The 23,333-nt window shown below is 38.1% G+C and overlaps 2 protein-coding genes across 2 annotated transcripts; both read right to left on the reverse strand.

Moving 5' to 3' along the window:
• Nucleotides 1-4,277: 4,277 nt before the first annotated feature.
• Nucleotides 4,278-7,782, reverse strand: LOC144254229 (olfactory receptor 2Y1B-like). The gene is made up of 2 exons (XM_077797243.1): nt 7,757-7,782; nt 4,278-5,226 (listed from the first exon to the last, which is right to left on the reverse strand). The coding sequence occupies exon 2, from the start codon at nt 5,214-5,216 to the stop codon at nt 4,278-4,280; it is 939 nt and encodes a 312-aa protein (XP_077653369.1). The 5' UTR covers nt 5,217-5,226; nt 7,757-7,782.
• A 9,119-nt stretch (nt 7,783-16,901) lies between these two features.
• On the reverse strand, nt 16,902-20,408 carry LOC113178542 (olfactory receptor 2Y1B-like). The gene is made up of 2 exons (XM_026382811.2): nt 20,383-20,408; nt 16,902-17,850 (listed from the first exon to the last, which is right to left on the reverse strand). The coding sequence occupies exon 2, from the start codon at nt 17,838-17,840 to the stop codon at nt 16,902-16,904; it is 939 nt and encodes a 312-aa protein (XP_026238596.2). The 5' UTR covers nt 17,841-17,850; nt 20,383-20,408.
• Nucleotides 20,409-23,333: the final 2,925 nt, after the last annotated feature.

Genomic DNA, 23,333 nt, shown 5'->3' on the forward strand with positions numbered 1-23,333 from the left:
GTGTGTGTGATGAGACAGAAGTCTTGACTATAGTGACTCCAATTTGTGAAACAGCCATGCCACCTAGAAAGGTTATGCCTGGGGCAAGTTGTTTTTCCTTTTGTTGTGGAAACCCTCAAGAACACAGAACTGTCTAACTGGGCTCTGTTTCTGTACCTGGGTTAACTGGCTTATTCTGATTGGCTAAGCCTCCCACCACCTGACTTCAATCTGCCCCTTCTGTGATTTCGCCTGCTTGCATGGGCTAAACCCCCTAACATCCCTTTTGTGGTTTTTTGGCTTAAATATGAGGCCAAACTGAAGGGAGTACGTCACTCTGACTATCTTGGTTTTAGAGGGTACAGTGTCTACCACTGGCCAGAAATAAAGCCTTAATTGGAATGGCAATGAGTGGTCTGAGAGTTATTTGAGGGTCTCAGTATCAGTATAAAATGTGGAGAGTAATTGATTTTTCTTCATACAATAACAGTTTCCTTTACTATATAATTAGTATGCATTGCTTTCACACCCTACACATTTAAAGTATGAAATTTGATGGTTTTTTTTACATTCCCAAGGTATCCCTGTGGTCTCTTCTCAAATAATTTTTTTTTCTCATAGCAGGGATTGAACCCATGGGTGGTTAACCATTGAGACATCCCCAGCATTTGCTAAATTGCTGAGACTGAACTTGCAATCCTCCTGACTCTGGAGCTGCTTAGATGACAGGTGTGCGCTACTATACCCAGTACAGGATGTATTTTATGTTGTGCATATTAACCTTCATTGATTATGCACATTGCAAATACCTCCCAATATGTCTGTATTCTACATTTTATTTAATCCATTCATCTGTCAATAGTGAGTCAACCATGGGTCACTTCCATTTTGGCTATCATGAATAATGTTATATAAATATAGATTTGATAGTTAATTTTAGAGCTGGCTGCATTAAGAATAACACAGAGAATTGGTAAACCATTATTTCTGAATGTGTCTGTAAGGGTATTTCCAGGGTAGATAGGCATGTTAGTCAAGGGATCAAGTAGAGAAAATCTGCTCTCATTCTTGAGCAAGCTGTGTCCAATTAGCTGGGAACAGGCTAGAACAAAATACCTGAGAAAAGGTTTATTCTTTTCTCTTTCCTAGAACTAAAACCCCTAATTTCTCTTGCAATTAGACGTCAGAATTCCAGGTTCCCCAGCCTTTGGACTCCAGGACTTTACCCTGGGGGTTGGGGGCCCAGGTTCTCAGGTTTTCAGCCTCAGATGATAGTTACAACATTGGATTCCTTTTACTGAGGTTTTTTAGACTTGGACTGAGCCATGCTACCAGCATTCCAGGATCTCCAGCTTGCAGGTGGCCTGTGGGGCTTCTCAGCCTCCATGAATGCATGAAAAACTTCCCCTACTGGCCTCACGCCTCTTTCTCTCTCTATAATACACCACACATTGGTGGTGTCTCTTTAAACAGCCTTAACTAATATGATGGGTATATTTCTTTGAGAACCTGCTATCCAAAGTATATATACCTAGAAATAAAATGGCTATGTCATATGGTATTCTATTTTTATTTACTTTTTTAGGAAACTCTGTGATGTTTTTCACAGAGATATAACATATCACACTTTCACCAAGAGTATGCTAGGAGTTCCAATTTCTCCACATTCTCAATAATACTTGTCATTTTTGGATATTTCTTAACAATATTCATTCTAAGATATGAAATAAGATATCCTTAAGGTTTTGATTTACATTAGCCTAATGATTATGGATTTGAACAACTTTTTGTATGCTTAATGGCCATTTTTATGTCTATTAAACTCCTTGGCATATTTTTAAATTGGGTTACTTTGGTTTTTGTTGAGTTGTAGGTGGTGGTCATTACATATTATGGATAGTAACTATTAGCAGATATGTGGTTTGAAAATACTTCCTACCAATGTTGATTTTGTCTTTGGTTTTAATTTTGACGAGGTCCCTATTTTTACTTTTACATCTTATGCTTTTGGGTCATATCTAGGTTTTCTGAAAAGAGTTTTATAGTTTTCCAAATTATGTTTAAGTATTTCATATATTTTAAGTTATTTTGTACATATGGCATGATTTAAGGACCTGAATTCATTCTTTGTCATGCAGATAGCCAGTTTTTCAGAACTGTTATGTGGAAGAGACTATCCTTTCTCCATTGTATCCATTTTGGCATACTGTTGACCTCTCCTACCTCCTTTCTTCCTAACCTTAGTCTTTCTCTATTACAAGTTCGTTCACAGAAAACAAAACTGGCAACATGGTATACTAAGTGTTATATTTAGGATTTCAGAAGTCTGGGTCCAAACTTCACCCAACATTTGCTATGTGTGCTTGAATATGTTACTTAAACCCATTGATCCTTAGCTTCATTGTGATTAAGCCAGGACATAGCAAAATATCAATATAAAACAAGTAATTTTTACAATGTTTTTATATGAATAATGACAATTTATGCAAAATAAATTTGCAAATAATGATTGTTATTGGAATAAAACATGACTAAACCAAACTAAAATTCAAGAAGTCTGTAATGGGTTTTAAATAAATATATCTACACTTTTTTATATGAAACTATCATTTAATACATGGAATGAAATAATAGTGATGGAAATGTGGTTCTGCCATGCAGATAGACATGTGGAAAACTGGAAGAGAGAACAATGTAGAAGTAATCGTTCACATACATATTGAAATTGTATTTAGGAGTCTTTTCCTTTGATTGTTTTTATTTATTGAATAACTATTAGAAATAAATGTTTTTTCTACATAATTTTCTTCTGCCTGCTGAAGTACCACAAGAATATTTTTTAATTTCATTTTTTTCCTCTTAGGTGATCATTTGTACTCATTTCTTCTTTATTCTCTTCTGTGTTACATGGAAAATTTCTTTCCCATGACACAAAGCAGCATGACTGAGATTCTTGGTGAGGCTAACAAAATGTTCCCCTCTCCCTTTATTCAGTGATGTCCAATCAATATTGCATCTTTCTTCAATGGATAATTGACACCAGGTCTGAAATTTACATGCCCCATGAAGTAGTCCATTAAACATTATTTACTCCAAGTATCATAGAAAGGGATCCACTGTAAAGGGACATTTATGATAGACCCCGAGATCTGAATGAATATGGCCAGAGTCACAAATAACTAAAAAATCAGACTGAACTCATATTATGGTTTGGATGTGAGATGTCCCCCAAAGCATGTGAGACAATTCTAGGTTTGAAGGTAAAATGATTGGGTTATAGCCTTAACCTGACAGGTGAACTAATCCATGATAGGATTAACTCTGTGGTGACTGGGAGCATGTGTGGTGTGCTAGGAGGAAATGGTTAATTTGGGGTATAGCTATGGGGTATATATTTTGTATATGAAGAGTGGAGTCTCTCTCTCTCTCTCTCTCTCTCTCTCTCTCTCTCTCTCTCTCTCTCTCTCTCTCCCTCTCCTTGCTGATCATCATGTGAGATGCTTCCCTCTGCCACACTCTTCCACAAGGATGTACTGCCTCACCTCAAGTTCTGAGGAATGGAACCAGCTGTCTATGGATTGAGACCTCTAAAACTGTGAGTCCCTAAATAAACTTTTCCTCCCCTAAACTTGTTCTTGTCAGATACTTTTAGTCAGAGCAGCAATAATTCTAACCAGAACAACTAATATCTTCTTCCTTTATCATAATGCCATTTCTACAGCACCACATTGGTATCCACTGGAACAATGTGGTCATTCTGAACTGATCCTTTCCTGACTCTCAGACATGCCAAGAACCCAATCTCATTCTGCATAAGTGGACACAATGCACCCTATTCCCATCTCATTCCCTTAGAAAGTGGAGATACAAATCAGCACTTACTCCCCACTGCACAGTGATCATAGCAAGTAAATATCTCAAGACATCTCCCGTTCAAACTTCCAAACAAGGAAAACAATAAAACCCTGGGGCCAACAGAGAACTGTTTTCTCTACACTAAGCCACGAAGTGAGACCCTGTCTCTAAGTAAAACACAAAATAGGGCTCAGGGTGTGGCTCAGTAGTCAAAAGCCCCTGAGTTCAATTCCTGGTACCTCACACTACCCAAAAAAAATCTAACATGCAAAAATGTAGCACTGCTTTTCTCTGTTGGTCTTTTTTGTTCTTTTCTTTGGTCTATTAGGTATCTTGTGTCATATTTCCAAGTTTTTTTTTAATGACCATCATAGGACCAGGATTGACTCCATAGTCAGAGAGCTGGTGACAAGAAATGTTACTACTAACTCCCTTTTTTTCTTTTATCCTGAGCTTCTGCCTCTCCCCAGTACCTTCCACAGAGCTCCCTTCACATCCTTGTTCCTTAGGGTATAGATCAAAGGATTGAGCATGGGGATGATTATAGTATAAAAAAGGGCCACAAACGTTCCCTCACTCTCAGAGTAACTGCCTGTGGGTTGGAGGTATGTGTACATGGCTGAGCCATAAAACAGACAAACCACAAGGAGGTGGGACCCACAGGTCCCAAAAGCCTTTCTGCGCCCTGCCATTGACTTGATCCTCAGCACTGCCTGAGCAATGTGTGCATAGGAGCCTAGAATCAGTGCTGCAGGAACAACAATGATTATGACTCGGGCCACAAACATCTTGGCCTCTGTGCCTCCTGTGTCCTCACAAGCCAACTTCTGGAGTACAAGCATCTCACAGAAGAAGTGGTTCAGGTAATGGAGGCCACAGAGTGGCATGGCCATCATGAGGCTTGTCTGAATCAGAGAGTTCATGAGACCTCCCATCCAGGCAGCAATAGCCAGAGACTGGCAGAGCAGGGGGTGCATGACGGTTGTGTAGTGGAGTGGACGACACACAGCAGCATAGCGGTCAAAGGCCATCACCACAAGGAGCACACACTCAGTTCCACCCAGGGAGAGGTAGATGAAGAGCTGAGCCACACACCTTCCATAGCTGATGGTCCTGTCGAGTCCAGAAAGATTGATCAGCAGCTGAGGCACAGTGCTGGTAGTATAGCAGAGGTCCAGGAAGGAGAGGTGGCAGAGGAAGAAGTACATGGGCGTGTGCAGTCGAGGGTCCAGTCGTGAGAGAATGATGATGGTGGTGTTGCCAATGAGGGTTAGGGAGTAAAAAATCAAAATATAGATAAAAAGGATGAGTTCCAGTTGAGGCCAATCTGAGAAGCCCACTAAAATGAAGCCCTCTCCAAAACTGGTGTTGAAACTTCCCATATCCTTTTACCTGCATGAATAACAGAAGACAATAATGCCTCCTATTAAGAAGTTGAATTAAAGCATTACTTTCAATTATCCCTTAGTATTTTTCATTTTCTATTTCACTATTTAGTTCAGCTATGCTCACTCTTCTATTTTTATTCTTATCTTATTCCTCCTCATTACATTGAGATTAGGACAAAATGAAGCAATGTGAAAATTCCTTTTAAAATCTAACATGTGGGGCTGGGATTGTGGCTCAGCACTAAAGTGCTTGCCTAGCATGTGCAAGGCCCTGGGTTCGATCCTTAGCACCACATAAAAATAAAGAGATAAAATAAATGTATTGTGTCCAACTACAACTAAAAAATGAACATTAAAAAAATGTAATATGTGCCGGAGTGGTGGTACATGCCTATAATACCAGGGGTTTAGGAGTCTGAGACAAGAAGATTGTGGGTTTAAAGCCAGCCTCAGCAATGGTGAGGTACTAAGCAACTCAGTGAGTCCTGTCTCTAAATAAAACACAAAATAGGGCTTGGATGTGGCTCAGTGTCCAAGAGCTCCTAAGTTCAATTCCTGATATCCCACCCCCCCACCAAAAAAAACTAACATGCAAAAATGTAGCATTGCTATTTTCTGTTGTTCCGTTTGCCCTTTTCCTTGGTCTACTAGGTATCTTATTTCATATTTCCTTTTAATGACCACCACAGTAAAGAGCCTTAGAATGTGAATTAGGTCCCTACTGATCAATTCTACCATTGACAGCTGTTCCACATTATTGTGAAAAGCTCATATCTATGAGTCTTGTTTTACTTTCATTTAAAACTAAGAAAATAACTTATTTCACATGATTTTGATGAAAATTAAATAATGTAGTGCATTCTGCAAGTTACAATAAAAACAGCTATTCTCAATTTTAATAGTCATAATGCTCCATCACTAATATTGGAGTTCCGTGCAATTGGGCCTGCTTAATTTTTTCACCCTTATATCCCTATCCCAGGGCAATGCCTGGGAAATAGAAGGCTCTCAGCAACCATTTTTGAATTAATTAATGAATGCATCCCCCACCCTGACACTGTTCCTTGTGAGCATAATTTTCCCAGAAATATTTGTTTCCTGTGCAACAGCAAACATTAATATACCCACAGTTTCTTACTTAGTTTTTAAGCATTCCTGATCTGTGAATTCATGGTTTTTATAGTGTCAGAGAGATGTGTTTGATATATTTGAAATTGAGCAGATGCTTATCACAATAATTATTGCAATAAATAAGAAAAACATAATCCAAAAGGATTTCAATGTAATGAAACCTGGAAGTTTAAAAAATAAATGGACACTTTAATAAACAAAATAATGATATATATTGAATTGGGAGAATTGAACTTCTGAATCTCAGTAGGACAAATGTAGAATGGAGGATATGAAACCTGCAAACTTAACAGTCATTTGTAAAAAGTGAAGGACAACCCAAATAGCAAAAGCAATTCTTAGAAAGTAAAATAAAGTTTTGGTATCATACTTTCTGTTTTCATTCTTTATTGCAAAGCAAAAGTGGTATTGGCAAACACACACACACACACACACACACACACACACACACACACTCAGCATGGTGAGAAATCCCTGTAATCCCAGCAACTCTGGTGAATAAGGGAAGCAAGTTGTGAATTCAAAGCCAACCTCAAGAACTTAGTGAGACTCTGTCTCAAAATCTGAAAGTATAAAGGGCTGACAATGTAATGAGTTCAATCCCATTCCTGAGTTCAATCCCCTGTACTACATACAGACCAGTGAAACATAAGACAGGACCCAGATATAAATACTAACATATATCGTTAAATTTTTCACCAGAGGAACAAGAAGAAACTATGAAGACAGGATACTCTCTTTATAAATGGCTGGGGAAAATTAACTTAAATATCAAAAGAATCAAACTGGACTGTGTCTTTACCATATACAAAAATTACTCACATTGGATATAACAAGGTTATCCTGCCATTTGCTATGACATGAATGAAACTGGGGACACTATGTAAGTAAGGGAAATAAGCCAGAAGCAAAAATAAAAATTTCATTAAATCATTTATATGTAATATGTAAAAGTCAAGTATACAGACATAGTGATTAAAATATGGTTGCCTGGAATGAGATGAGGGAGCAAAAGTGGGGTAGAAAATACTTAAAATAAAAAAAAATCTAGAGATATAATGACAGCATGAAGAAAATAGGTAATAAAGGTGTACCAGTATGTGATTTGGGTAAAATGAGTAGATTAGCTTCTCTTGCAATGTAAACAAAAAAATGAGAAATTGTGTGATGGTGTACAGTTTAATTTGCTTCATGAGAGTAACTATTTTACTAATATTTATCATACATGATGAAATTTATTTTTAAATGAAATAAGAAAAATGCAAGACAAAGATGAATTGGAGAGTAGTGAGGCAAAACTTCAATATAAAAGTCAACAGAGCCTCTATAGTCAACTTTTCATGACTATTACCAAAATTCCTAACATAGACAACTAGGAGGACAAAAAATTTATTTGGGCTTACAGAGGTTTCAGAGGTTTCAGTCCATGGTCAGCTGACTCCACTGCTCTGGGCCTCAGTTGAGGCAGAACATCTTGAAGGAAGGACCTGGTCGAAGAAAGCTGCTCAGCTCATGGAAGCCAGAGGGGGAGAGAGAGAGAGAGAGAGAGAGAGAGAGAGAGAGAGAGAGAGAGAGAGAAGGGGCCAAATACAAATATAGTCCACAAGGGCAAGCCACCATGACATCCTTCCTCCAACCATGCCCCACCTGCCTACAATTTCCACCACTCCCAGTAGACTCTTCAAATCATTCAAATTATTAATCCATCTAGTACATTAATCCACTGATGAGGTTACAGCCATCAGGCTCAAATCAGTTCCTAAAGGCCCACCTCTGGATAATTGTTGCTTTTCCTCACACCCTTTTAAAGCATTTGATGCATGACTCTTCTGTACAAAATCCCAAACCAAGAACTTGTCTAATGAAGCCCTGCCTCATTTCCTCATGCCTATCTCTTGCCCATTTATTTCTGTCTGCTCCTCACATTTCATCTTTATGTGTCCTGCATTCCTTGAGTCATCATGTCTGTATCTTTAACTGAAGAGTGCACTCTGTACAGTCTACCTACCTAACTACAGGTTAACAAATTCTTCTGAAAAGAATAAGATGAATATGCAAATGAATCATACCAAAAATTCAGTCCTTTTTAATGTGTCTTTAACATTCCCTTCTCTACTGGCTCTTTCTCAAGGAAGTGATGTATGAGCAAGTCTCTTCCATTGGAACATATTTCCTTTCACCCTATGTCCCCTTTTAGTTACTGCCTTTTATCCTTCTTCCTCTTCATAGATTACTTTACTGAAAGAGTCGTCTCCACTCAGTGTTTCCACAACTTCCCTCCCACTCAGTCCTCAACCCACTTCTATATGGATTCTGTCCTCTCCACACTGTACAGTAAAACACAGTAGGCATTTTCAGTACTCTTCCTGGTCAAGAATTCTACATGTTGACTACTGTTCATTCTACACAAAACCTCTTCCCTTATCTTCCTGGACATCTTCTTCCTTCCTTGGTTATTTCTCAGTCTTTGGTGTGCTTCTCTTTCTCTGTGAATCTCTTTCACAATAGGACTCTCCTCAGCGTTCCACCCTAAACACCCTTCTCTTACCTTTCTAAAGACACTTACTAGAAAATGCATAATTTGCATAATTCAAAAAGTCACTATGTAGGTAACACTCCCAAACCTTCAGACTTCCATAATCCATCTGTACTAATTACACCTTTTCATTTTATGAATTTCCAATGCTTTGACATTTGGGGATCTGACTGAACATGCACAGACTACCCCTTTCAGGGATAACAATTCCTAAAGATAGTAAAAGAATTTCTTCAAAGCAAACCTTGCATGTGAAAACCAATCCAGAGCTCAATTCCAAGTTCCCCTTTATTCAGCTTCAATGAGGCTCTCACACTTTGGGCCATTATGCACCCATCTTCAACAGCTGAAGGTTAGTTATCCCAGAGAGTGCTGAGAATATTCAAACTCACCAGTTTTAAGCCTGCTTACCCTTACCTGCTTTGTCCCATACTGAAAATATTTTGTGCTTCTCCAAAAGCCAAAATTAGGAAGAACTAGTGATATTTCTAAGGAAGCAACAAAAAGAAAACTTGGAAAAAGTAAAGCACACTAAACATATAGTCCCTGGACAGGAAGTGACATTCTGGTCACTTGAAAGTTTCTTGCTTATTGAAGGGCTAGAAAATGTTTCTGCACTACCTGGATTATTAAGTTGGAAGCTATCAATCATCACACAAAATCCTGATAGTCTATATTTTGCTACTCTTAAGTTATATTTTTAAAATTTAGGGGGCTGGTATGGTGGTTCAGTGGAACAGCACTCACCTAGCAAGTGTGAGGCACTGAGTTCAACCCTCAGAACCACATAAAAATAAATAAAATAAACGCATTGTGTCCATCTATAACAAAAATAAAATTTTAAATTAACTCTTACTCCTATTCCCATTACACCAAGCATTTTTGACATTTGCATATCTGATATTGTTGATTGTCTGCATTATAAAGATCAGCAATTATCTGTGTTCACCTGTTTTTGTGCCTCATACAGAATCTGTGACTGTGCACAATCTCTGTAAATAATAATCTCTTCTATTTTGCAATGCTGAGAATCAGAATCAGACTTGTGATATCACCTACATTCTAGGCAAGTATTCTTCTACTCAGCTAACCCCTGGTCAATAATAAATTTCTTCACATCAAAAACCATGTACTATCCTTCTAATTTACTAATTTAATCATATTATCTGACTATAATAGACCCACATTAAAAACAAAACATTTAATCTTCTGTACATAAAACAGGATGTTCTAAAAACTCTTTTCTGTAAGATTACCTTCATCCATCCTTCAATTTGAGTTGATCTTTCCTTTCTCCAGTTATGATTGCACATGAAGGTATCCTATTAGTTTTCAGAGGTTTAAACTCACTGCAAAAACTAGCCTTGCCACCAAAGAGTTCTTCTCCCCCTTCTCCATCACAGTTTGCACTTCTACAGGCACATTTCTCATCCAACTTCATCATGCTCACACTAGTTAACAAACAATCTCCTTCAGTCACCGAGTAAGTAGGGCAATCATCAAGACTCTTTTATTAAATCCTCCATAATAACACACTAATTTCTTCCAGGTAGAACCAAAAGAAACCACAGCTGGGGTCCAGTCAGCTGATTGACATTCAAAGGTTGAATTTAACAAATTTCTTTCTAAATTCTGACTCCCCACACAGCATTGTCTCTAAATATGATAGATTCTCTCCAACTTCCAGGATTCTCTCCAAACTACCTTGATTAATTTTCAATAATTCTAACAATAACTCAGTTCTTGGTCTCCGGGTTCTGATGTCTTTACTTTACATGACAGAGCAATGGCATCATAGGATTGGAGTTTTGGAAGAGACTGTGAAGCCAGAATGGCACCCCGAGTCAGCTCACACCCAGGGATCTATCAGAGAAAACTGTTCCATTTACCTCTCTTGATTCTATTGCCTTCAAGATGATGTGAGATCCATCTCACACTGGTGGCATCTAGAGATGGGAAAGATGTGTTCCTCTTTGGTCCTCACTTCATCTGTTGAGTGAGGGTTTACACCAGAATCTTGTCCTGGAGAAATCATGCTTTCTCCCTCAACAGAAGAGCTTGCTCAGAACCTAGGAGGGGGAAGCATCTTTCCAGTGCACTTTGGTACAGTCACCTTAACCAGCAGAGAACCAGAAGAAGCTGGTGTATTATCAGACTACCTCCTGACCTCCCACAGAGGAGAATTGGCTGAGCACTACCAATTCTCCTATGGGAATACTGGCACAATCCATTCAAGAGCAGTGGAGAAAGACTTGTTTACCCAGACTGGCCTTGGAGACCTCTGGGCCCCAATGTGGCAATTATAACCAACTGACTGGCTCAAGATCTGCCATGCAGTCCTCAGCTCTTTCTACCCTCACACTCTGCCCAAACCAAACTGAGGTATCCAGTGTGCTCAGAACACCGCTTCTCCCTTGCTCATCATGGACTCTGTAGCCTGGGATTCCTCCCATAGGAGGAATAGCTCTCCAGTCCTAATAGCTCTTCAATAAACCAAATTTCACGTCTCACTTAGAGACACCATTGTCACCACAATTCAAATGTTTCTTTCTCTGCAATTTTCATCTAATGTTTATGTGTCTTTTACATGTATCATGAATCCAATAAATATTTATTTTCTTCATGAAAAGTTTGACACTTTAAAATCTCTTTCATACACTATATACTCTATGTATTAGTAAGACTTATTATGTTTACCCTGGCATTGTCCACAACAAATTAAAAAATTAAATGTGTTCCTTTATTAATTCATTCCACAATCATTGTTGAGCAATGCACACTGGTCTAAATGCTTGAGAAATAAAAATCAAGGTTCAGAATTTATCTGTAGCCATTTAAAGGCATACGTGATGCAGAGGAAACAGCTCTGCCATAACTGTGTGACCTTGAAAAGCTATCTTGACATGCTTGAGCCTCATCATTAAGATGATGTTAATGTGGCCTAACCTGTACCACTGTTTGTAAATTAATGATACAACATATGTGAGGTGCCTGGGGTGTGGCAGACATTCACTCAGTGGTAGTGGTATTGTTTAACAAACATTTATTTTGTGCCTTCTCTTTTTTGTGAAATAAATGAAGAAAATATGATCTCTGTCAACAGGGAAGCCCACAATCTTGCAAGAGATGGACATCGTCTGAAATAATTGCAAACAAAGTAATAAGTTCTAATTGTCCACTCTTATTCAAGAGAATATAAAAATAAAGGGAAGTATTTTAAAAAATATTACCGTGCTGGGGTTTACTTTGTATGCAGTCAAGAAAATGCCACAAATGGTTTTAATTGTTATGAAAGAGAAATACTCTGGTAAAGTCTGGAGAAAATCTAAAGATGAACTGCTTTATAAAAAAATACCTAAACTGTATATGCTTCTAATGATGCACCAGGCACTATCCTAAGCATCTGCATTTGTTGCCCAATTAATCCAAATAATAACTGTAATAAATGCGGGTGAATTATTATTCCTTTTCTACAAAAGAGGACACGAGGCAGAGGGTTCAAGAAAGATTTTCAGGTTTGCACAGCTATCCTTTGCCTGTGCCAGGCTATGCACCCAGGCACGAATGAACTAAGCAGGTTTACAGTGTTTTTTTATTTCTGAAATATATAAATAGGGGGATCCACATGTGTGTATATGTGTGGCTATTTAAGCATAAAGAAAAGTATGGAAAGATTCACATCAAACTGTTAGTGGTTACACTGCTTATTAGATGAAAGGTGTTGAATATGAGAAGGGAGTGTGTGTGATGAGACAGAAGTCTTGACTATAGTGACTCCAATTTGTGAAACAGCCATGCCACCTAGAAAGGTTATGCCTGGGGCAAGTTGTTTTTCCTTTTGTTGTGGAAACCCTCAAGAACACAGAACTGTCTAACTGGGCTCTGTTTCTGTACCTGGGTTAACTGGCTTATTCTGATTGGCTAAGCCTCCCACCACCTGACTTCAATCTGCCCCTTCTGTGATTTCGCCTGCTTGCATGGGCTAAACCCCCTAACATCCCTTTTGTGGTTTTTTGGCTTAAATATGAGGCCAAACTGAAGGGAGTACGTCACTCTGACTATCTTGGTTTTAGAGGGTACAGTGTCTACCACTGGCCAGAAATAAAGCCTTAATTGGAATGGCAATGAGTGGTCTGAGAGTTATTTGAGGGTCTCAGTATCAGTATAAAATGTGGAGAGTAATTGATTTTTCTTCATACAATAACAGTTTCCTTTACTATATAATTAGTATGCATTGCTTTCACACCCTACACATTTAAAGTATGAAATTTGATGGTTTTTTTTACATTCCCAAGGTATCCCTGTGGTCTCTTCTCAAATAATTTTTTTTTCTCATAGCAGGGATTGAACCCATGGGTGGTTAACCATTGAGACATCCCCAGCATTTGCTAAATTGCTGAGACTGAACTTGCAATCCTCCTGACTCTGGAGCTGCTTAGATGACAGGTGTGCGCTACTATACCCAGTACAGGATGTATTTTATGTTGTGCATATTAACCTTCATTGATTATGCACATTGCAAATACCTCCCAATATGTCTGTATTCTACATTTTATTTAATCCATTCATCTGTCAATAGTGAGTCAACCATGGGTCACTTCCATTTTGGCTATCATGAATAATGTTATATAAATATAGATTTGATAGTTAATTTTAGAGCTGGCTGCATTAAGAATAACACAGAGAATTGGTAAACCATTATTTCTGAATGTGTCTGTAAGGGTATTTCCAGGGTAGATAGGCATGTTAGTCAAGGGATCAAGTAGAGAAAATCTGCTCTCATTCTTGAGCAAGCTGTGTCCAATTAGCTGGGAACAGGCTAGAACAAAATACCTGAGAAAAGGTTTATTCTTTTCTCTTTCCTAGAACTAAAACCCCTAATTTCTCTTGCAATTAGACGTCAGAATTCCAGGTTCCCCAGCCTTTGGACTCCAGGACTTTACCCTGGGGGTTGGGGGCCCAGGTTCTCAGGTTTTCAGCCTCAGATGATAGTTACAACATTGGATTCCTTTTACTGAGGTTTTTTAGACTTGGACTGAGCCATGCTACCAGCATTCCAGGATCTCCAGCTTGCAGGTGGCCTGTGGGGCTTCTCAGCCTCCATGAATGCATGAAAAACTTCCCCTACTGGCCTCACGCCTCTTTCTCTCTCTATAATACACCACACATTGGTGGTGTCTCTTTAAACAGCCTTAACTAATATGATGGGTATATTTCTTTGAGAACCTGCTATCCAAAGTATATATACCTAGAAATAAAATGGCTATGTCATATGGTATTCTATTTTTATTTACTTTTTTAGGAAACTCTGTGATGTTTTTCACAGAGATATAACATATCACACTTTCACCAAGAGTATGCTAGGAGTTCCAATTTCTCCACATTCTCAATAATACTTGTCATTTTTGGATATTTCTTAACAATATTCATTCTAAGATATGAAATAAGATATCCTTAAGGTTTTGATTTACATTAGCCTAATGATTATGGATTTGAACAACTTTTTGTATGCTTAATGGCCATTTTTATGTCTATTAAACTCCTTGGCATATTTTTAAATTGGGTTACTTTGGTTTTTGTTGAGTTGTAGGTGGTGGTCATTACATATTATGGATAGTAACTATTAGCAGATATGTGGTTTGAAAATACTTCCTACCAATGTTGATTTTGTCTTTGGTTTTAATTTTGACGAGGTCCCTATTTTTACTTTTACATCTTATGCTTTTGGGTCATATCTAGGTTTTCTGAAAAGAGTTTTATAGTTTTCCAAATTATGTTTAAGTATTTCATATATTTTAAGTTATTTTGTACATATGGCATGATTTAAGGACCTGAATTCATTCTTTGTCATGCAGATAGCCAGTTTTTCAGAACTGTTATGTGGAAGAGACTATCCTTTCTCCATTGTATCCATTTTGGCATACTGTTGACCTCTCCTACCTCCTTTCTTCCTAACCTTAGTCTTTCTCTATTACAAGTTCGTTCACAGAAAACAAAACTGGCAACATGGTATACTAAGTGTTATATTTAGGATTTCAGAAGTCTGGGTCCAAACTTCACCCAACATTTGCTATGTGTGCTTGAATATGTTACTTAAACCCATTGATCCTTAGCTTCATTGTGATTAAGCCAGGACATAGCAAAATATCAATATAAAACAAGTAATTTTTACAATGTTTTTATATGAATAATGACAATTTATGCAAAATAAATTTGCAAATAATGATTGTTATTGGAATAAAACATGACTAAACCAAACTAAAATTCAAGAAGTCTGTAATGGGTTTTAAATAAATATATCTACACTTTTTTATATGAAACTATCATTTAATACATGGAATGAAATAATAGTGATGGAAATGTGGTTCTGCCATGCAGATAGACATGTGGAAAACTGGAAGAGAGAACAATGTAGAAGTAATCGTTCACATACATATTGAAATTGTATTTAGGAGTCTTTTCCTTTGATTGTTTTTATTTATTGAATAACTATTAGAAATAAATGTTTTTTCTACATAATTTTCTTCTGCCTGCTGAAGTACCACAAGAATATTTTTTAATTTCATTTTTTTCCTCTTAGGTGATCATTTGTACTCATTTCTTCTTTATTCTCTTCTGTGTTACATGGAAAATTTCTTTCCCATGACACAAAGCAGCATGACTGAGATTCTTGGTGAGGCTAACAAAATGTTCCCCTCTCCCTTTATTCAGTGATGTCCAATCAATATTGCATCTTTCTTCAATGGATAATTGACACCAGGTCTGAAATTTACATGCCCCATGAAGTAGTCCATTAAACATTATTTACTCCAAGTATCATAGAAAGGGATCCACTGTAAAGGGACATTTATGATAGACCCCGAGATCTGAATGAATATGGCCAGAGTCACAAATAACTAAAAAATCAGACTGAACTCATATTATGGTTTGGATGTGAGATGTCCCCCAAAGCATGTGAGACAATTCTAGGTTTGAAGGTAAAATGATTGGGTTATAGCCTTAACCTGACAGGTGAACTAATCCATGATAGGATTAACTCTGTGGTGACTGGGAGCATGTGTGGTGTGCTAGGAGGAAATGGTTAATTTGGGGTATAGCTATGGGGTATATATTTTGTATATGAAGAGTGGAGTCTCTCTCTCTCTCTCTCTCTCTCTCTCTCTCTCTCTCTCTCTCTCTCTCTCCCTCTCCTTGCTGATCATCATGTGAGATGCTTCCCTCTGCCACACTCTTCCACAAGGATGTACTGCCTCACCTCAAGTTCTGAGGAATGGAACCAGCTGTCTATGGATTGAGACCTCTAAAACTGTGAGTCCCTAAATAAACTTTTCCTCCCCTAAACTTGTTCTTGTCAGATACTTTTAGTCAGAGCAGCAATAATTCTAACCAGAACAACTAATATCTTCTTCCTTTATCATAATGCCATTTCTACAGCACCACATTGGTATCCACTGGAACAATGTGGTCATTCTGAACTGATCCTTTCCTGACTCTCAGACATGCCAAGAACCCAATCTCATTCTGCATAAGTGGACACAATGCACCCTATTCCCATCTCATTCCCTTAGAAAGTGGAGATACAAATCAGCACTTACTCCCCACTGCACAGTGATCATAGCAAGTAAATATCTCAAGACATCTCCCGTTCAAACTTCCAAACAAGGAAAACAATAAAACCCTGGGGCCAACAGAGAACTGTTTTCTCTACACTAAGCCACGAAGTGAGACCCTGTCTCTAAGTAAAACACAAAATAGGGCTCAGGGTGTGGCTCAGTAGTCAAAAGCCCCTGAGTTCAATTCCTGGTACCTCACACTACCCAAAAAAAATCTAACATGCAAAAATGTAGCACTGCTTTTCTCTGTTGGTCTTTTTTGTTCTTTTCTTTGGTCTATTAGGTATCTTGTGTCATATTTCCAAGTTTTTTTTTTAATGACCATCATAGGACCAGGATTGACTCCATAGTCAGAGAGCTGGTGACAAGAAATGTTACTACTAACTCCCTTTTTTTCTTTTATCCTGAGCTTCTGCCTCTCCCCAGTACCTTCCACAGAGCTCCCTTCACATCCTTGTTCCTTAGGGTATAGATCAAAGGATTGAGCATGGGGATGATTATAGTATAAAAAAGGGCCACAAACGTTCCCTCACTCTCAGAGTAACTGCCTGTGGGTTGGAGGTATGTGTACATGGCTGAGCCATAAAACAGACAAACCACAAGGAGGTGGGACCCACAGGTCCCAAAAGCCTTTCTGCGCCCTGCCATTGACTTGATCCTCAGCACTGCCTGAGCAATGTGTGCATAGGAGCCTAGAATCAGTGCTGCAGGAACAACAATGATTATGACTCGGGCCACAAACATCTTGGCCTCTGTGCCTCCTGTGTCCTCACAAGCCAACTTCTGGAGTACAAGCATCTCACAGAAGAAGTGGTTCAGGTAATGGAGGCCACAGAGTGGCATGGCCATCATGAGGCTTGTCTGAATCAGAGAGTTCATGAGACCTCCCATCCAGGCAGCAATAGCCAGAGACTGGCAGAGCAGGGGGTGCATGACGGTTGTGTAGTGGAGTGGACGACACACAGCAGCATAGCGGTCAAAGGCCATCACCACAAGGAGCACACACTCAGTTCCACCCAGGGAGAGGTAGATGAAGAGCTGAGCCACACACCTTCCATAGCTGATGGTCCTGTCGAGTCCAGAAAGATTGATCAGCAGCTGAGGCACAGTGCTGGTAGTATAGCAGAGGTCCAGGAAGGAGAGGTGGCAGAGGAAGAAGTACATGGGCGTGTGCAGTCGAGGGTCCAGTCGTGAGAGAATGATGATGGTGGTGTTGCCAATGAGGGTTAGGGAGTAAAAAATCAAAATATAGATAAAAAGGATGAGTTCCAGTTGAGGCCAATCTGAGAAGCCCACTAAAATGAAGCCCTCTCCAAAACTGGTGTTGAAACTTCCCATATCCTTTTACCTGCATGAATAACAGAAGACAATAATGCCTCCTATTAAGAAGTTGAATTAAAGCATTACTTTCAATTATCCCTTAGTATTTTTCATTTTCTATTTCACTATTTAGTTCAGCTATGCTCACTCTTCTATTTTTATTCTTATCTTATTCCTCCTCATTACATTGAGATTAGGACAAAATGAAGCAATGTGAAAATTCCTTTTAAAATCTAACATGTGGGGCTGGGATTGTGGCTCAGCACTAAAGTGCTTGCCTAGCATGTGCAAGGCCCTGGGTTCGATCCTTAGCACCACATAAAAATAAAGAGATAAAATAAATGTATTGTGTCCAACTACAACTAAAAAATGAACATTAAAAAAATGTAATATGTGCCGGAGTGGTGGTACATGCCTATAATACCAGGGGTTTAGGAGTCTGAGACAAGAAGATTGTGGGTTTAAAGCCAGCCTCAGCAATGGTGAGGTACTAAGCAACTCAGTGAGTCCTGTCTCTAAATAAAACACAAAATAGGGCTTGGATGTGGCTCAGTGTCCAAGAGCTCCTAAGTTCAATTCCTGATATCCCACCCCCCCACCAAAAAAAACTAACATGCAAAAATGTAGCATTGCTATTTTCTGTTGTTCCGTTTGCCCTTTTCCTTGGTCTACTAGGTATCTTATTTCATATTTCCTTTTAATGACCACCACAGTAAAGAGCCTTAGAATGTGAATTAGGTCCCTACTGATCAATTCTACCATTGACAGCTGTTCCACATTATTGTGAAAAGCTCATATCTATGAGTCTTGTTTTACTTTCATTTAAAACTAAGAAAATAACTTATTTCACATGATTTTGATGAAAATTAAATAATGTAGTGCATTCTGCAAGTTACAATAAAAACAGCTATTCTCAATTTTAATAGTCATAATGCTCCATCACTAATATTGGAGTTCCGTGCAATTGGGCCTGCTTAATTTTTTCACCCTTATATCCCTATCCCAGGGCAATGCCTGGGAAATAGAAGGCTCTCAGCAACCATTTTTGAATTAATTAATGAATGCATCCCCCACCCTGACACTGTTCCTTGTGAGCATAATTTTCCCAGAAATATTTGTTTCCTGTGCAACAGCAAACATTAATATACCCACAGTTTCTTACTTAGTTTTTAAGCATTCCTGATCTGTGAATTCATGGTTTTTATAGTGTCAGAGAGATGTGTTTGATATATTTGAAATTGAGCAGATGCTTATCACAATAATTATTGCAATAAATAAGAAAAACATAATCCAAAAGGATTTCAATGTAATGAAACCTGGAAGTTTAAAAAATAAATGGACACTTTAATAAACAAAATAATGATATATATTGAATTGGGAGAATTGAACTTCTGAATCTCAGTAGGACAAATGTAGAATGGAGGATATGAAACCTGCAAACTTAACAGTCATTTGTAAAAAGTGAAGGACAACCCAAATAGCAAAAGCAATTCTTAGAAAGTAAAATAAAGTTTTGGTATCATACTTTCTGTTTTCATTCTTTATTGCAAAGCAAAAGTGGTATTGGCAAACACACACACACACACACACACACACACACACACACACACACTCAGCATGGTGAGAAATCCCTGTAATCCCAGCAACTCTGGTGAATAAGGGAAGCAAGTTGTGAATTCAAAGCCAACCTCAAGAACTTAGTGAGACTCTGTCTCAAAATCTGAAAGTATAAAGGGCTGACAATGTAATGAGTTCAATCCCATTCCTGAGTTCAATCCCCTGTACTACATACAGACCAGTGAAACATAAGACAGGACCCAGATATAAATACTAACATATATCGTTAAATTTTTCACCAGAGGAACAAGAAGAAACTATGAAGACAGGATACTCTCTTTATAAATGGCTGGGGAAAATTAACTTAAATATCAAAAGAATCAAACTGGACTGTGTCTTTACCATATACAAAAATTACTCACATTGGATATAACAAGGTTATCCTGCCATTTGCTATGACATGAATGAAACTGGGGACACTATGTAAGTAAGGGAAATAAGCCAGAAGCAAAAATAAAAATTTCATTAAATCATTTATATGTAATATGTAAAAGTCAAGTATACAGACATAGTGATTAAAATATGGTTGCCTGGAATGAGATGAGGGAGCAAAAGTGGGGTAGAAAATACTTAAAATAAAAAAAAATCTAGAGATATAATGACAGCATGAAGAAAATAGGTAATAAAGGTGTACCAGTATGTGATTTGGGTAAAATGAGTAGATTAGCTTCTCTTGCAATGTAAACAAAAAAATGAGAAATTGTGTGATGGTGTACAGTTTAATTTGCTTCATGAGAGTAACTATTTTACTAATATTTATCATACATGATGAAATTTATTTTTAAATGAAATAAGAAAAATGCAAGACAAAGATGAATTGGAGAGTAGTGAGGCAAAACTTCAATATAAAAGTCAACAGAGCCTCTATAGTCAACTTTTCATGACTATTACCAAAATTCCTAACATAGACAACTAGGAGGACAAAAAATTTATTTGGGCTTACAGAGGTTTCAGAGGTTTCAGTCCATGGTCAGCTGACTCCACTGCTCTGGGCCTCAGTTGAGGCAGAACATCTTGAAGGAAGGACCTGGTCGAAGAAAGCTGCTCAGCTCATGGAAGCCAGAGGGGGGAGAGAGAGAGAGAGAGAGAGAGAGAGAGAGAGAGAGAGAGAGAGAGAGAGAGAGAGAAGGGGCCAAATACAAATATAGTCCACAAGGGCAAGCCACCATGACATCCTTCCTCCAACCATGCCCCACCTGCCTACAATTTCCACCACTCCCAGTAGACTCTTCAAATCATTCAAATTATTAATCCATCTAGTACATTAATCCACTGATGAGGTTACAGCCATCAGGCTCAAATCAGTTCCTAAAGGCCCACCTCTGGATAATTGTTGCTTTTCCTCACACCCTTTTAAAGCATTTGATGCATGACTCTTCTGTACAAAATCCCAAACCAAGAACTTGTCTAATGAAGCCCTGCCTCATTTCCTCATGCCTATCTCTTGCCCATTTATTTCTGTCTGCTCCTCACATTTCATCTTTATGTGTCCTGCATTCCTTGAGTCATCATGTCTGTATCTTTAACTGAAGAGTGCACTCTGTACAGTCTACCTACCTAACTACAGGTTAACAAATTCTTCTGAAAAGAATAAGATGAATATGCAAATGAATCATACCAAAAATTCAGTCCTTTTTAATGTGTCTTTAACATTCCCTTCTCTACTGGCTCTTTCTCAAGGAAGTGATGTATGAGCAAGTCTCTTCCATTGGAACATATTTCCTTTCACCCTATGTCCCCTTTTAGTTACTGCCTTTTATCCTTCTTCCTCTTCATAGATTACTTTACTGAAAGAGTCGTCTCCACTCAGTGTTTCCACAACTTCCCTCCCACTCAGTCCTCAACCCACTTCTATATGGATTCTGTCCTCTCCACACTGTACAGTAAAACACAGTAGGCATTTTCAGTACTCTTCCTGGTCAAGAATTCGTTCATTCTACACAAAACCTCTTCCCTTATCTCCCTGGACATCTTCCTCCTTCCTTGGTTATTTCTCAGTCTTTGGTGTGCTCCTCTTTCTCTGTGCATCTCTTTCACAATAGGTTTCTTCTCAGGGTTCCACCCCAAACACCTTTCTCTTACCCTTCTAAAGACACTTACTAGAAAATGCCATTCATTCCATAATTTGCATAATTCAAAAAGTCACTGTGTAGGTAACACTCCCAAACCTTCAGACTTCCATAATCCAACTGTACTAATTACACCTTTTCATTTTATGAATTTCTAATGCTTTGACATTTGGGGATCTGACCCACCACGGACAGATTACCCCTTTCAGGAATAGTAAGAGAATTTCTTGAAAGCAGACCTTGCATGTGAAAACCAATCCAGAGTTCAATTCCAAGTACCTCCTTTATTCGGCTTCAATGAGGCTCTCACACTTTGGGCCATTATGCACCCATCTTCAACAGATGAAGGTCAGTTATCAGACAACTCTTTATATCCCAGAGAGTGCTGAGAATATTCAAACTCACCAGTTTTAAGCCTGCTTACCTGCTTTCTCCCATACTAAAGATACTTTGTGCTTCTCCAAAAGCTAAAAATAGGAAGAACTAGTGAAATTTCTAAGAAAGCAACATAAAGAAAACTTGGAAAAAGTGAAGCACACTAAACATACAGTCCCTGGACAGTACTGACATTCTGGTCACTTGAAAGTTTCTTGCTTATTGAAGGGCTAGAAAATGTTTCTGCACTACCTGGATTATTAAGTTGGATGCTATCAATCATCACACAAAATATAGTCTATATTTTCCTACTCGTAAATTATCTTTTTAAAAAAGATAGTCTATGTTTTCCTACTCGTAAATTATCTTTTTAAAATTTAGGGGGGCTGGTATTATGGCTCAGTGGTACAGCACTCACCTAGCAAGTGTGAGACACTGAGTTCAATCCTCAGAACCACATAAAAATAAATAAAATAAAGGCATTGCGTCCATCTATAGCAAAAAAATTTAAATTAACTCTTACTCCTATTCCCATTACACCAAGCATTTTTGACATTTGCATATCTGATATTGTTGATTGTCTGCATTATAAAGATCAGCAATTATCTGTGTTCACCTGTTTTTGTGCCTCATACAGAATCTGGGTCTGTGCACAATCACTGTAAACAATAAACTCTTCTCTTTTTCAATGCTGAGAATCAGACTCCTGGATATCGCTTACATTCTAGGCAAGTATTCTTCTACTCAGCTAACTCCTGGTCAATAATAAACTTCTTCAGATCAAAAATCATGTACTATATTCTTCTAATTTACTAATTTAATGATATTATCTAATTATAATACACCCACATTAAAACAAAACATTTAATCTTCTGTATATAAAGCAGGAGGTTCTAAAAACTCCTTACTGTATGATTACCTTCATCCATCCTTCAGTTTGAGTTGATCTTTCCTTTCTCCAGTTATGATTGCACATGAAGGTATCCTATTAGTTTTCAGAGGTTTAAACTCACTGCAAAAACTAGCCTTGCCACCAAAGAGTTCCTCTCCCCTTGTCTGTCACAGTTTGCACTTCTACAGGCACATTTCTCATCCAACTTCATCATGCTCACACTAGTTAACAAACAATCTCCTTCAGTCACCGAGTAAGTAGGGCAATCATCAAGACTCTTTTATTAAATCCTCCATAATAACACACTAATGTTTTCCAGGTAGAACCAAAAGGAAACCACAGCTGGGGTCCAGTCAGCTGATTGACATTCAAAGTCTGAATTTAACAAATTTCTTTTTAAATTCTGACTCCCCACACAGCATTGTCTCTAAATATGATAGATTCTCTCCAACTTCCAGGATTCTCTCCAAACTACCTTGATTAATTTTCAATAATTCTAACAATAACTCAGTTCTTGGTCTCTGGGTTCTGATGTCTTTACTTTACATGACAGAGCAA

Source organism: Urocitellus parryii, chromosome 1 (genome assembly GCF_045843805.1).
Source record: "Urocitellus parryii isolate mUroPar1 chromosome 1, mUroPar1.hap1, whole genome shotgun sequence".
NCBI classification, from domain to species: Eukaryota; Metazoa; Chordata; class Mammalia; order Rodentia; family Sciuridae; genus Urocitellus; species Urocitellus parryii.

Excerpts from the sequence above, each read along its gene's own strand:
- LOC144254229 (XM_077797243.1), bottom strand. The coding sequence starts at position 5,216 with ATGGGAAGTTTCAACACCAGTTTTGGAGAGGGCTTCATTTTAGTGGGC.
- LOC113178542 (XM_026382811.2), bottom strand. The coding sequence starts at position 17,840 with ATGGGAAGTTTCAACACCAGTTTTGGAGAGGGCTTCATTTTAGTGGGC.